Source organism: Aquarana catesbeiana, linkage group LG04 (assembly GCF_042186555.1).
Source record: "Aquarana catesbeiana isolate 2022-GZ linkage group LG04, ASM4218655v1, whole genome shotgun sequence".
In the NCBI taxonomy this organism is placed as follows: domain Eukaryota; kingdom Metazoa; phylum Chordata; class Amphibia; order Anura; family Ranidae; genus Aquarana; species Aquarana catesbeiana.
Genome location: NC_133327.1, coordinates 544,566,953 through 544,582,027, shown reverse-complemented (window position 1 = coordinate 544,582,027; position 15,075 = coordinate 544,566,953). Strand labels below are relative to the sequence as shown.

Below are 15,075 nucleotides of genomic sequence, written 5' to 3'. Positions count from 1 at the left end.
ATAGGTGTAAATGGACTCTAACCTGCTACTTTGCACTAAAGCAAACCTGCTACGTTGCCCTACATGGGCAAATCTCAGATTTGCTTTGAAGTCAACAGAAAATTTTAATAAAGTTGTAAAAAGCATTGCAATGATAGTGACTGTAACGTTATAACAGGGCACCGTGCTTCAATAGCTTACCAGCTTTTCCAAGTCTCTAATCCACTGCAGTTTCCTTGCAGGTGTTATGCATTGCTGGGAAATGCTTATACATTCCTTTGGAAATTACACTATATGGTCAAACGTCTGTGGACACCGGACCATTACACCTATACTCTATGTTCAAAAGTATGTGGAACCTTTAAATGTATTGAGTAAAGGATACTGTTAATGCTACGGCATACAAAGACATTTTAGACAATTGTGTTCTTCAAAACACAATTATGTTGCTCCAAAAACTGGTCCATAAAGACCTGGTTTGAGTTTGGTGTGAATGGCCTGCACAAAGCACTGACCTCTACTCTACTGAAAACCTTTTTAACTGAAATACTGGGTCTTGTCCAGTCATCAGTGCTTGACCTCAGAAATGCTCTTCTGGCTAAATGAGCACATAGTCCCACAGATCCTCTCCACGATCTTGTGAAAAGCCTTCTCAGAGTAGTGAAGGTTGTTAGACACAAAGGGGTGGGGTGTGGAGGGCCCTCATATTATTGCCCGTGGTTTTGGAGTGGAATGTCCAAAAAGCTCATATAGGTATGATAACCAGATGTTCAATAATTTTTTGTCTATATAGTGTATGCCTTAGGAACCAAACTGGGGATTTTTTTTTTTCAGCACCTTATACCTGCTGCTGGGATTCAGACTGAAAACAAGAGCAAGTGATAGAAACAGCTTTTCCATTCTGTAGCATTTCACTTTAACCACTTGCCGACTGTGTCGCGCAGATATACTGCTGCACAATGTCTCTCCTGGGAGAAATCCCATACGGGTACGTCCTACCCTTTTTCGGCCACCAGAGGGCCCGTGTGCCCATTGCACGACAGGGGACCCGATGCACAATCGCCACCAGCCATGCGCGATCGTGTGCACAAGTGCCAGCATGGGGATTTGTGTGTGTAAACGCACAAATCCCTGTGCTGTGAGAGGAGAGGAGCCTCTCCTAACTAAGTAGGAAAAACGATATGGTTCCTCTCCTAGTCAATCCTATCCTCATACAGTTAGAACACAGCGAAAGAACATACAGTTAACCCCTTGTTCACCCCTAGTGTTAACCCCTTTCGTGCCAGTGACATTTATACAGTAATCAGTGAATTTTTATAGCACTGATCGCTGTATAAATGCCAATGGTCCCAAAAAAGTGTCAAAAGTTTCTGATCTGTCCGTCGCAATGTCGCAGTACCACTAAAAATCACAGATCGACATTTACTAGTAAAAAAATAAATAAATAAAAATACCATAAATCTTTCCCATAGTATGCAGACGCTATAACTTTTGTGCAAACCAATCAATATACGCTTGTTGTGATTTTTTTTTTTCCCCAAAAATATGTAGAAGAATATCTATTGGTCTAAACTATTGAAGACATTTTTTGGGGGGAGGATATTTATTATAGCAAAAAGTAAAAAATTGTTTTTTTTTTTTGTTTTTTTAATTGTCCCTCTTTTTGTTTATAGCACAAAAAATAAAAACCGCAAAGGTGATCAAATGCCGCCAAAAGAAAGCTCTATTTGTGGGGGAAAAAAAGGATGCAAATTTTTGTTTAGGTTCAGCGTCGAACGGCCGCGCAATTGTCAGTTAAAATGACGCAGTTCAAAATTGTAAAAAGTGCTTTGGTCAGGAAGGGGGTAAAATCTTCGGGGGCTGAAGCGGTTAAAATCTTGTGCTGAACTGGACTGTGGTGTTTTGTTGTGTGACCGTAAATTCATTATATATGCCATTTGATATATGGTGAGTTAGTAAATACTGTTTTCTACTTGCCATTCTAGTAGGCTTAATTGTATTTTTTAAAATATGATTACATTTTTTTTTACCCTGGTGGATCTCCAGTTCCCACAGGTGGATGTTTTCTCTCCTACATTGCTTATTGTACTGGTTTTCCATATCTGTGTATAAACACTGCAAAAAGTGCAAATGAAATTATAGAAACCGTGCATAATGATTCGCCTTTATAGTCTGTCACTTCTGAGTGCAGTTTTCATTAGACAATGATTGATTGCTGATCAGGATATATAGAATATTGATTACTGAAACAAAATGCTGAACTATTCTGAGGGTAAACTTGTATTGTGCTAAATAAAATGTATACTTTTTCAGTGTGTGTATGTGTGTATTTGTAAATGAAACAAGCAAAAGATCAGCTTTATGTGAACAACCTAATGTGCTGTTTTAAATATTTTGCATTTATGTACAGGGGGCAGCCATAACTGCTAATTCTATATGCGGACTTGACTTCCTGCTTTGTAATGTTACACCGTGGTTGTACTTTTCTGTTTTGTGTCAGAATGCAAGGCAAAGAGTCAGTCACTCACTGCAAACAATGCATTCCCTCTTTGACTGATATCTCAAACAGACTAATCAAACTTGGGCCCTGAGAACATCCTCTAGTGGCTAATTTTAAAACCTCTAATTGTATTACATGTAATATAAACGTATTAAAAAAAATGTAAAAAATGATAGTCATCAAAATTTACTTTTGCACCTTTGCGGTGCGTTTGTCATTCATTCTGAATGACACCGCCAACATTTGTACGTTTTAAAATAAATTCACCTGATGTGAACACACTTTGTGATGTAGTACATTGCATTGCTTAAAGTAGAACTATAGGCAAAACCTTTTTTTTTTCCCTTTTTTAATTTTGGATAGACTAAGGGTGGATTTTAACGGCCAACAGGTTTTTTGCCATCTGTGTCCCATTGTGGAGATTTCCCTTCACTTCCTGTCCCATAGCCAAACAGGAAGTGAGAGGAAATTTATTTTTATTTATTTCAGTTACTTACATAGCGCCATCAGTTTATGCAGCGCTTTACATATACATTGTACATTCACATCAGTCCCTACCCTCAAGGAGCTTACAATCTAAGGTCCCTAACACACATTCATACATACTAGGGACAATTTAGACAGGATCCAATTAACCTACCAGCATGTCTTTGGAGTGTGGGAGGAAACCGGAGTACCCGGAGGAAACCCACGCCGGCACAGGGAGAACATGCAAACTCCAGGCAGGTAGTGTCGTGGTTGGGATTCGAACCAGTGACCCTTCTTACTGCTAGGTGAAAGTGCTACCCACTACACCACTGTGCCGCCGATCCCAGCAAATTAGGGGAATTCCTTAGGGGTTCCCCAGGTTACCAGAAAGAGTGTCCCCATTGGAAGATTTACCCTCTCTTACTCTTCTGGGTATAACCCAAAATTTTGAATTTTCTTTTTTCTTTCACTTTCAATGATAATGGTAAACAGGACAAATAGAGCATTTGAAACTCCTTAACGGGGGTGTTCTGTCAGTCAAAATCTCCTCCAATTACGTCACTTCCGGTGACTCTCCAGACGCGGTAATTGCAAATTTTGATGACTTGGCTGTTTTTCACAGAACACTGGCAGCGTATACACTACAGTACACAATCTAATTAGTGGACCAACAACATGGCCGCCTCCAAGGCAGCGACAACTTTTTATTCCTTAGTCGGTGTTCTGTCAAAACGGCCAACTTGTCCGGTACCGTAGTGTATATGCTGCCGGAGTTCTGTGAAAACAGCCAAGTCATGGAAATATGCAATTACCACTGCTGGAGAGTGACCGGAAGTGATGTCATTGGAGATTTTGACGAGTTGGCTCTTTTGACAGACAGGGGCACAAACGGCAAAAAAAAACAGGTGTTCTAATTCACTCTATCCAGAACGGGGGAAAAAAAAAAAGCTTTGCTTTTATTATACATTAAAAGAAGCGCCAGTGTATTCTGTACATTGAGGCTCATTAAAGAATATGTTAACCCAACATTTCATATTCCTGCTGTACCATGTACTTGTATGAAAAAGTATCCTGTTCTCTTGGTGTTGCTTCCTTTTGTATAAAATCCCTCATGTTCCTGCCCTCTCCTCCTATTAAAAACAGAACCCACTAGGAATGAGAGCACAGCATGGTCAGTTTTCTGGCAGTGCTAGGAACTGCTTTCCTCCAGTGATCAGACTTGATCAGTGATCAGACTTGTGCTGACACGCCTCCCCCCACAGCCATTCAGTGGGAAGACCAGTGTAATGCTGTTCCTCCTCCCCCCATCCGAGCACCTTATACAGCTGAGAACAGGGGGTGTGTGATCACTAAAAATGGGAATAAAAGGTGTTTGTTTGTTGTTTTTTTTTATATGTATACACAAATATTTTGTCTTTGCATTTCTATTTTAAACTGAATAGGTTGTTTTACAAGGTGATGGTTCACATGTACTTTGGGGGCTGGTTTAAAGTAATTAGGCTGCCTTAAGGAAATGCAATACATCAATTCATGAAAAAAGGATAAAACTACAATAATAACTTTGATATGCACACATTGAAAATACTCCATGGGATTATAGCTGTAGCCCTAGCATAGCTTGGAAGAGAAATTTGCACATTGTATGAAATATTTCATATACATAAATTCTGCAAAACCTTCACAATAGTATTAGTATAATACCTGTCCTATTTTCCCCTTCATTACTGATGTCTATATGGAGTTAATAAGAAAAAATACAAAAATGTATACATTTTAAATGGACCTCATTGCATTCAAATGTTTTTTGTTTTCCAGCAGGGAAGTCCAATGGATCCAGTGGTAATGAAAAGGCCTCCGCTTTATGGAATAGGGAATAGTCCCTACTCTCAGACACAGCAAAGCAGTCCTTATCCTGGCCAAGCATATGGACCTCCAGGACCACAAAGATATCCAATTGGAATGCAGGGACGGACCCATAGTGGCATGCCAGGAATGCAGTATCCACAGCAGCAGGTTTGTGCTTTTTAGTTGGATAAATCAGTCTCATGTTTAAAGCTATGTAGTACATTTTGGCTTTTCAATAATATTGTGCAATGGGCAATAATGTGTAAATGTAATGAGCCCTAGACGCCGTTATTTCAAATTACTGTAATCATTGACATATTACATGTTGCCATGGGTTAGCGCACTTTGTGAATTGTAGTTTGAACTAGCTTACTGTCTAAAAAATTACATGAAAAAAATATGTGCTTTATGGTCATTGTTTGTATAGCCATTTTATTGGTAATTTTAATCTTATAGGAATTTTTGGGTTATTTGTAGGCCTTCCATTCTCCCCTGGGTCTGATGTGCTTTTGGGAACACAATGCTTGTTTAAATTTGTTGTCATCAATTTTAGTTGCATGTTAAAGTAGAACTACAGGCAAAACTCCCCCCCCCCCCCCCCATTTTGGATAGAGTAATGGAGGGTTAGAGGGTTATAACCCCTGTCAGATTTTTTTTGTTTTGCTTTGCTTTTTTTTTTTTTTTCCCATTGTGGAGATTTCCCTTCACTTTCTGTCCCATAACCAAAACAGGAAGTGAAGAAATCCCTGCAAACTAAGGGAATCCCTTGAGGACCCCCAGGTCACCAGAACTAGTGTCCCTAATGGAAGATTTCTCCTCCTATTGCCTTTCTGGGGACAACCCAAAATTTGGGATTATCTTTTACTTTACGTAAGAATAGTAAACAGGACAAATAGGGTGAATCTCCCCAGCAGGGGCACAAACATCAAGAAAAACACTGAGGTATTTTAATCCATCTCCACTCTGTCCATAACCAAAAAAGGTGGTTTGCTTTTAGTTGTACTTTAAGCTGGGAAATCTTTCAGTCCTAAAAGTAGAGCTGCAAAAAATCACGATGTTGTTTCAACCCTCCTCACGATCCTAATGAACCATTTAGGCGATTCTATGTAAACAGTGCAAAGCCGAACTGTCAAAAAACAAAAAGCCAGCAAATGTTGAATAGAGATAGAGAAGAGATATACAAAGTAACATTCGTTCTTTTAGAGCAAAGGAATGTCTATCTGTAAAGGAAGTCAGTTTAACCACTTAAAGACTAAACCTTTTTCTTACACCTGTTGCTTACAAGTTAAAATAAGTACCGTATTTTTTGCTAGAAAATTACTTAGAACTCCCAAACATATATATTTTAGTAGAGACCCTAGAGAATAAAATGGCGTACGTTGCAATATTTTATGTCACACTGAATTGCGCAGCAGTCTTTCAATTCACAATTTAGGGAAAAAATACACTTCAATTAATTAAATATAACTAAACAGTAAAGTTAGCCTGATATTTTTTTTTAATATATTTTTTTTTTTTTGACATAATGTGAAAGATGAAGTTACGCCATGAGAATCATGATCTTTATTCTAAGCAAAATAATTGTGATCCTCATTTTGTCCAGAATCGTACAGCTCTACCTAAAAGTAAATGGGTCCCTGGTACATGTAAAATATAGAACATGTATTTTATTATTCTTCCACTATTTTTAAATATTGAAATAGTGCATACATATGCCATTGCACCTGGCTGAGGTTCTTAGTATGGTGCTAACTGGAAGGCCCTCCAGGCACATACAAGAAGCCTTGAAAACACGCAGGCGCTTAATGGTGTCAGATTTGCTGTTTGAAGAATGACCTAGCGTTGCTTTAAAGCCACATCATGTCACTTCAAGTGACCCTGTCATGAGCTGGCCCTCTTTTGAGAATAAAAGTTGCCCGGCTGTGTCTAGCTTCTGGGACTGTGACTCAAAAGTCTTGAACAAGCATGCTGAGCATAAGCGTCAGAATTTCGGGGATGTCATCATAGACTGAGCTTTGTGAATGACAAAACAGAGATCTCAGGTAGAGACGCAACACTGAAACTGAAGTCAGCAGTTCTCTGGAACTACAGCAAAGCAGTAGTATCTGGGGAGGCTAGGAGAAGCCGTTTTCATTGGTTTGCAAGATTATCCAATAAAAGCACATTGGATGTAAATCAGAAGTGGGGACTGGAGATGTATCAAAAGGATGGTGCCTGATTGTAGGTCTTTAAGATCTTAAACATCTCCAGACTGGAGTTGAAGGTTACCTAAAGTCTTCAATAAAGCTGCTCGAACCTTGTAAAAACCTGCTGTACATGCTGCTTTTATACAAACAATATATAACAAAATATTGAATTTTGACAGAACAAACATACAAAATGTAATGGTTTGCACATGCACTCTTGATATGGTGATGTAAAGGCAGCTTTTAAGCTTTGTACACCCTTCCATTCCACAAAGCAGGGTTAAATCTAATATTTTATCACCTGGATAAAGGGAATACAGCCAAGCCATCAAACCAAATTACTTTTATTTATTATGCTTTTAATTCTTAGGCTTCATCTAAATGGCAACCTTTCTTTCACTTATCAATCATAGTAGTTTCCCTTACTTGGTTCAGTTTTGTGACAGATGTCAGCTGCCCAGCTTCATGTTCATAGAAAGCCAAGATGGTTATATGAAATGATTTTTGGTATGGAGTTACAACATGATAAGTAGATGAGTGTTGAGATTTCCTGTTCATTTGCTAATTGCTATATAATTGAAAATTATCCATAAGCAGGCAGTGACCTGGCACAGTGATTGGCTGCTGGCCCTTCTCCTTCTTTTCACAGTGCTAATATAATTGGCTGAGCCACACTACAGTTATGATCACTAATATCCAACGAGGGAAAAAAATGAATGGCTAATTATAACAAGAAAATTTCTTTTGAATGGATAAAACCTCTGTCATACGGTTATTGTAGCTCGGTGCATAACCGATGTATCTAAGCTTTTCCGTATGAGCATAAATGTATAATTATCTTATAGTAGTGGTCAGATGTTTGAGAATGTTATAAGCCAGATATTATGGTCATTTTAGTTAAGATTTTTTTTTCTCTCCCCTAGTTGTCATTAATGTCAGTATAATAGTGTGTATGTGCAAGTATTTTTTTTTTCTTCCATTCTGATACCAGGAATCAATACAATAGTAACATATTGTGATAGTGTGCGTTAAGGAAACCAGTACTAAAAAAATATAGGGTCACTGAAATCCAGCTTCTGAAGTTGCTAGTTGCCTGGTTGCCATGCTAAACCAATGGCTTCAATGTTGAGTCACTGACGGTAGAGCAAGCCTGTAGTTCAGTAAGTCAGAGTGAATTCCAGACTTCTAATCTCAAAAAGTAACAAACACTTATGATGACAACTAGCATATGCAGAAGTGAGGACAGCATCAGTAGCTTTGTTTAGGTTCCCTTTAACATTGAAATGTGTCCCTCTGCTGATTAGCTTTTACTGCAATATAATTGGTTCCTCTCTGGGTGGGTACATCCCAGATGTCACTATAGGAAGTGCTGTCACTACCTTGTGGCGCATTAGAAAGCATAAGCATTGTGGTGTTAACCAAACCTTATGCCAATTCTCTAAAGACTAGCTATCAAATGCAGCAGTGGCTTAGATTACACACTTCAAATTTACAGCTATGTGCATGTAGACACTGGAGTGCCATGGCACATTCATATACCCAAAAGTGCACTGTTGTCATTTTCAGGAATTCAAGACAAAAGGTATATTTTTCAGGGTACTGTTTTTAGGCATAATTAAGATTTCTACATGTTCCCTAGAACATAGCAAATATTCAGTACGACGTGCAATTTTCGTTTTGTTTCAGATGCATCCGTTCATTGAAGATTTTTTCCTTTTTCGTCATATTCATTATGTTGACCTGATTTTTTGTTTTCAGAATTCATTTAGTATCTTCGGCATTCGTTTCTTATATTTGTTGGTTTGGGTGGATATGAAAAAAATTTGCAGTTTTTCTGGAAGATTGCTATATATTCAATATATTATGGAATCGGACAGATTTGATATTTTAGGATGCTAGTCTAACCCAAATGGCAGAAGCTGATTGGACGATATGGACTGGTATGCATCCGAATTGATGAATGGAACAAAATTCGGATCCATTTGTTACCCACATCCGAATTATCAAACAAATTAGAAAATTGAATTAATCTCCCCATGGGCCCGAACTTCTATTGAATCAGGTGCTTTCATCCAAATGAAACATGCATTCATTAACTACTAGGTGCCGCTCAATTGTCATGCAAAGTGTGAAAGCACTGAAAGCTGAAAATTGACCTGGTCAGGAAGGGGGTATAAGTGCCCAGTAAGCAAGTGGGTAATTTCACCATTTTTTTTTTTTTCGGATTCATTGACTTTTCATGTATCTGAATCTCCAAAAATGTAATCTTTCTTTGAAAAAAAAAAGCCAAACAAAACTCGCCTGTGTACTTTTTAGTTTAGTTCAGTTCAGTTAGTTTCAGTTTCGTTCAGATGCGAAAACTAATAGTAAACACTTATACATATTCTTTTTTGAATCCTTGTTATGTTTTAGAGCGTCATTTTGTTGAATTTATTTTCACTCTTTGGGTAAAGTGGAATTTAAATTTTTTCCCTCTAACATTTCTATTATTGAATAAGCTCAGATAAAACCCTGTACTGCTTTAAGGAATAACTATGTAAATACTGCCTTCTAATTCAGCCTTGGTAAATGCAAGTGGCCTGTAGGAAAGTTTCTTTGGCTCAAATCCTGCATAGCATTACTGCATTCTGGAAAGAGGATATTTTGGACTTAGTGGATAGCTTTCCAACTTGGAGATGTTGGACTGTTTCCAAAGAAAGTAATTTACTGTTGGCTTGGCAGGTTATGTACACAAACTTTTGCAAAAAGGTACTATATTAATTTCAGGCTCGAGTTTCTAAAGATCTTCTAAAAGAAGGAGCTCACGTTTTTCTGTAGTTCCTAATAATCCTAGGGACACACTTTTTTTTTGTTTTAAGCTTCATCGTTTGTGCTCTTGATAGTTTCCTACTGTAATGGCAAGGTAATAAGTTTCCATTGAATGACAATCTAGACAGCAGTGGTTATATTTTTGCCTTACACCATGCTCTACAAATGGCTTTCATGAATAGTAATGTGTATGTGCTCTTTTTGTGTGATATCACATGCACTTTTTTTTTAATTTTTATTTTTTATTTTTTTGCTTTAAATTTTAGTACTGACTTAATGGTTGATAATGTTATTTCTGTTCTGTAATACCTGAAAAGCAAACAACGAACCATAAAAAGGTTGTACCAATGTATCTTGATCCATTAGCTATTGCTATAAATATTTAATATTGGTTAAAAATCATTGCTTGCAAATTTCTTAAAACATGTCCTTTTTTTTTTTTTTTTTTTTTTTTACCTGGTATTCCTGGACTTCAAACATAAACAAAATGTAGAAAAAAAAGTAACCATGTTCCAGAATGACCATTACTTAACCGCTTGCCGACCAGCCGCCGCAGTTGTACTGCTGCACGAATCGCCGTCATGTTACGTCGGTAACATATTCGGCCACTGTACTGGGCCCCCCGCTCGCCCACGGAGCCGATGCGAGTGCCCGGCGGTCGCGATCACCGCCGGGCTCCCGCGATCGCTCGGGGTATACCGAGAACTGGGATCTGTGTGTGTAAACACACAGTTGCCGGTTCTCTGAGGGGAGAACAGACAGATCGTCTGTTCATACAGAGTATGAACAGCGATCTGTCATCTCCCCTACACAGTCCCCTCCCCCCTTCAGTTAGAACACACAATAGGGAACACAACCCCTTGATCGCCCCCTAGTGTTAACCCCTTCATTGCTAGTGACATTTTTACTGTAATCAATGCATTTTCATTGCACTGATCGCTGTATGGCCCCAAAAATGTGTCAAAATTGTCCGATGCGTCCAACGTAATGTTGCAGTCCCGATAAAAATCGCAGATCGCCGCCATTACTAGTAAAAAAAAAAAAAAAATTAATAATAAAAATGCCAAAAAAAATATCCCCTATTTTGTAGATGCTATAACTTTTGCACAAACCAATCAATATACGCTTATTGCAATTTATTTATTTTTTTACCAAAAATATGTAGAGGAATACATATCAGCCTAAACTGAGGAAAAAAATATTTTTTTAATATATTTTTGGGGGATATTTATTATAACAAAAAGTAAAAAATATTGTGTTTTTTGTTTTTTCAAATTTTGTTGCTCTTTTTTTGTTTATAACACAAAAAATAAAAACCGAAGAGGCGATCAAATGCCACTAAAAGAAAGCTCTATTTGTGGGGAAAAATGGACGTCAATTTTATTTGAGTGCAACGTCGCACGACCGCGCAATTTTCAGCTAAAACGACGCAGTGTCGAATCACAAAAAGTGCTCTGGTCAGGAAGGGGGTAAAATCTTCCGGGGCTGAAGCGGTTAAAGAACTACAGACAAAACCTTTTTTTTTTTAAATACGTGGCTAAGATTTTATCTGACCTCTAAAAAAGTATGTTATCCCCAGATAGAAACCCACATCAGGGTACTTGAATTGTATCCTTGCCAACTAAAGTTCAATGCTTTTCAATAAATCGGTGAGCAGGAGTTGTCAGTTGCAACAATCATGTATGTAATATGGTAAGAATGTGTGGACATCTGACAATTGCAGCTTGTTAAACATCCCATTTCAAAACAATGATTGTTAATATGGAGTCTGCTGGCACTTTTGGGAAGCGTTTTGAAGTGTGTTTGTGGGAATTTATGCTCATTTAGCCCAACAGAGGATTTATAAGATCAGGGACTGTATGTGGTCATGAAGACCTTGCTCGTGTTTCAGTTCATCACAAAGGTGTTCAGTAGGGTTGTGGTTAGGGTTTCCTGCAGGCCAGTCAAGTTCCCCAACACTGAACTGGTTAAACCATGTCTTTATGGAGTAAACAAGAATTTGCTGCTACTAGGTTACCTTTGCATCCATCCCTGATGTGTCCCATGCCACTTATACCCCGCTGGAATGTTAAATTCACAGAAAAGTATTTTAAAACAAAATGTGGCAAGGGGTTTTCAGGGCTAATGGTGCTGATTGTTTTATCACTTGAAAATAAAACTACCAGTCTTTGGCAGTGCCAGGTGGAGACATTTTTGTGGCCCTGACTTGGTGCAAAGGGGAAGAGTCATGCTAGGGCAGAAAAGGGGCTTCCCCCAAACTGTTGGCTAGAGACTGTAAATGCAGAATTGTATAAAATGTATTTGTTTGCTGGAGCAATAATATTATCCATCAAGGGGAAACGCATAACTCAATAATTTGGTGGGGTGTTCACAAATTTTAGGGCATAGGGAGGTTGATTTACTAAAGGCAAATATACTGTGCACTGCAAGTGCAGTTGCAATAGATCTGAGGGGAAGCTCTGAAATGAGGGAAAGCTCTGCTGATTTCTTTCATCCAATCATGTGCAAGCAAAAATGCTGTGTTTTTATTTATTTTCCTTGCATGTTCCCCCTCAGATCTGGAGCATCTGCGGTGCACAGACTATTTGCCTTTAGTAAATCAACCCCATAGTATACATTATTTGGTACAGTGTTTTGTTGATGCTGATAAAAGATTTTATTTTTTTCTTTGTTTTCTTTTTTCTTTAGTTTTTTTAAAGATTATAGAACATTTCAAACTTAGTGATATTAAAGTCTTGTATTTTTCTGTTTAAAAATAACAAACATGTTCTACTTACCAGTGATTTTTGCACAGAGCAGCCCAGATTCTCCTCTTCTCAGGTCCCTCACCAGTGCTCCTGGGCCCTCCCTCCTGCCACGTGCCCCCACAGGAAGCAGCTTGCTATTGGGGCACCTGAGCCGGGCTGCTGCTCTGTGTGTCCATTCAGACATGGATCTGTGGCTCAGCCCCACCTCCTCTCTCTCCTCATTCGCTCACTGGCTTTGATTGTCAGCAGCAGGCGAAAATCTCTGCTGTGTCTCAGCCAGTCGGGAGGGAGAGTCTCAAAAAGCTGAGGCTCTCGTGCAACATTGCTGGATCGAGATGGGGCTCAGGTATGTATTAGGGGGACTGCTGCACACAGAAGGTTTTTTTTATCATAATGCATAGAATGCATTAAGATAAACCTTCTGGCTTTAGAACCACTTTAAGGCATACAATACATCCAGTACTGACTGAATCAAGATTAGGCTTGAGTTTTTTTTGATTAGAGTTTTTCTATCCATTGGAATTCTCTGGGATATCATGGGGCCTACCGTTCCACAGCACAAACCGGGCAAATTGTTATAAAGCAAGGAAGAATGAACGGGGGCACAATGTATTAAAAACACTGCAACAAATCGTATTTGTTAAAGTAAATACATTCAATTGGTTGAATGTTAATCTTTTAATAGGGCAATGATTCCAGGCACAAAGCCAACATTCAAATGTTTCAATAAGGAATTGGGTAGAGGTACTACAATCCTATTGAGAATCTGAGGAAATATGTAAAAAAAAAAAGTCTTGTCTCCATACCATAAGAAAAACCATAACAAGAACAATCTGAAACAATTTTTTCTTGAAAAAATGGAGCTAAATGTCTCCTAAAAAGTGTGCAAAAGTGGCAGTTGCTTAGTGCATCATATGCACACAGCATATTTCATTTTTAAAAAAAATGTTTTGCTTGCCTTAAACTCGCTCTTTATTAAAAAATATACTGTATGTTAATACATACATACATGCTACGCTGCTGTAAAACAAACAAAAAACAAAACGGAACCGATTTTTTTTTCCCCATCCACACAGTTAAGGTGGATGGGGAAAGTTAAGGTGGGTAGGGAAATGCTCCCCTCTGTGGCATTGTATTCTGACAGTGGGGAGGCTCCCTCACTGTCAGAATACACAGATCAGCATGCAGCCATTGGCTGCAGCTGCTGGACAGGCAACTTTTATCTGACTGGGTGGTTGAACAAAAGCCGATCGGTACATCGACTTCTGTTCAACTGCAGTGGCCGCATATGGATCAAAATTCAGCCAATCCCAGACAAATTTCAAACCATCTATGGCCACCATTACTTGTCCATCACGCAAGGCTTTTGACATGTGACTACACCTAATAAGCTCACTGGTTCCTGCCTTCTTCCTATTTATTTTTGATATTGTATACTGCTTATGTAAGGTATCACAAGTAAAAACCACGTATTCGTCTATATGCATCTATTTAGATACAAAGTATTAATCAGTATGTGGTATTCACTTTTTATCTTCCACTTTATATTCTTCAATTAGCTGTGAAGCTCCCGGTAAATCACCGGAATGACTAAAATGTGCTCAAATTAGAATATAATTTAGTCACCTGTGGTGTGATTTTGCTCAGTAAGAGCTATTCTGTTCTAGAGAATGATCCCCTTTGTGTATAGTTAAGATGTTTTTGTTTTTCTGACAAACGCCTATAAGTAAATCTCTCGACCTTTAGCCTGATCGTTTATTTGCCAGCAGAGTCGTTTGATACAGTATCTTAACAGTCTGCTTTTACCCAATGGGGAGCATTTTATTCTATGTATTATTGCTGTTGTTGTTTTTATTATTATTGTTGCTATTACAGCTCCCTTTCATTATTCCTAAGTGTTACCTTGTGGAAGGTTTCATTAACTTGCTATACTGGTACAAGCTCTAAAAGGCATAGTAAAATGCGTGTGTAAGAACTTACACCTTACAGAACAAATAAGACAGCAACCTATCTTTATTTTGTTATATGTTTCACCACACAAATCTTTTCTTTGACATCTTAAGAGGGATTAAAGAAAAAAAAATAGAATGGGAAAAAATAAAACGTTTCTTTCATCATTCTTTCGGAAATAGTGGAATGAAAAGTGCTTATGAATTCCCAGTGGACTTCTGAAATTGTACGGCTATGGTGAATGCAGTGCTGAATGGTTTTATTTTTCCATCATATTTTGGAGTGTTTTGAAACAAAAAAAAGTTATCCTTTTGCTGTAAACTGGGGATGCTGCCGTTTTTGAGCAGTTCCAAGAGTTTTGGAAATATTATGAGCCATGCAGCAGCCATAATGATAATGCTTTTCAGCATTCTGCAGTAAATGCAAAATTGTAAGTGGTTGGCTGTTTGCATATGGTTTCTATAGTGAGACAGAAAGTAGTACATTTTTATTTTATTTTTTTTGAATATGTGAATGTGGCGGAAGTGCCTTCATCTCAGTCATATAGAAAAAGAGATACCGTCCTTGTTACGGACTATTAGAATGGCAACAC

At 38.2% G+C, this 15,075-nt stretch overlaps 1 protein-coding gene across 13 annotated transcripts in view; it reads left to right on the top strand.

The window, feature by feature from the left end:
• Positions 1–15,075, top strand: part of ARID1B (AT-rich interaction domain 1B) — a 534,317-nt gene that overhangs the window by 52,705 nt on the left and 466,537 nt on the right. For 9 of the 13 annotated variants that reach the window (XM_073627912.1, XM_073627915.1, XM_073627918.1 and 6 more), the window contains exon 2: positions 4,763–4,960. In XM_073627912.1, coding sequence (XP_073484013.1) covers positions 4,763–4,960 — 198 coding nt within the window. The remainder of the gene's footprint in view (positions 1–4,762; positions 4,961–15,075) is intronic. The other 4 variants (XM_073627919.1, XM_073627914.1, XM_073627909.1 and 1 more) reach the window with 1 other exon arrangement.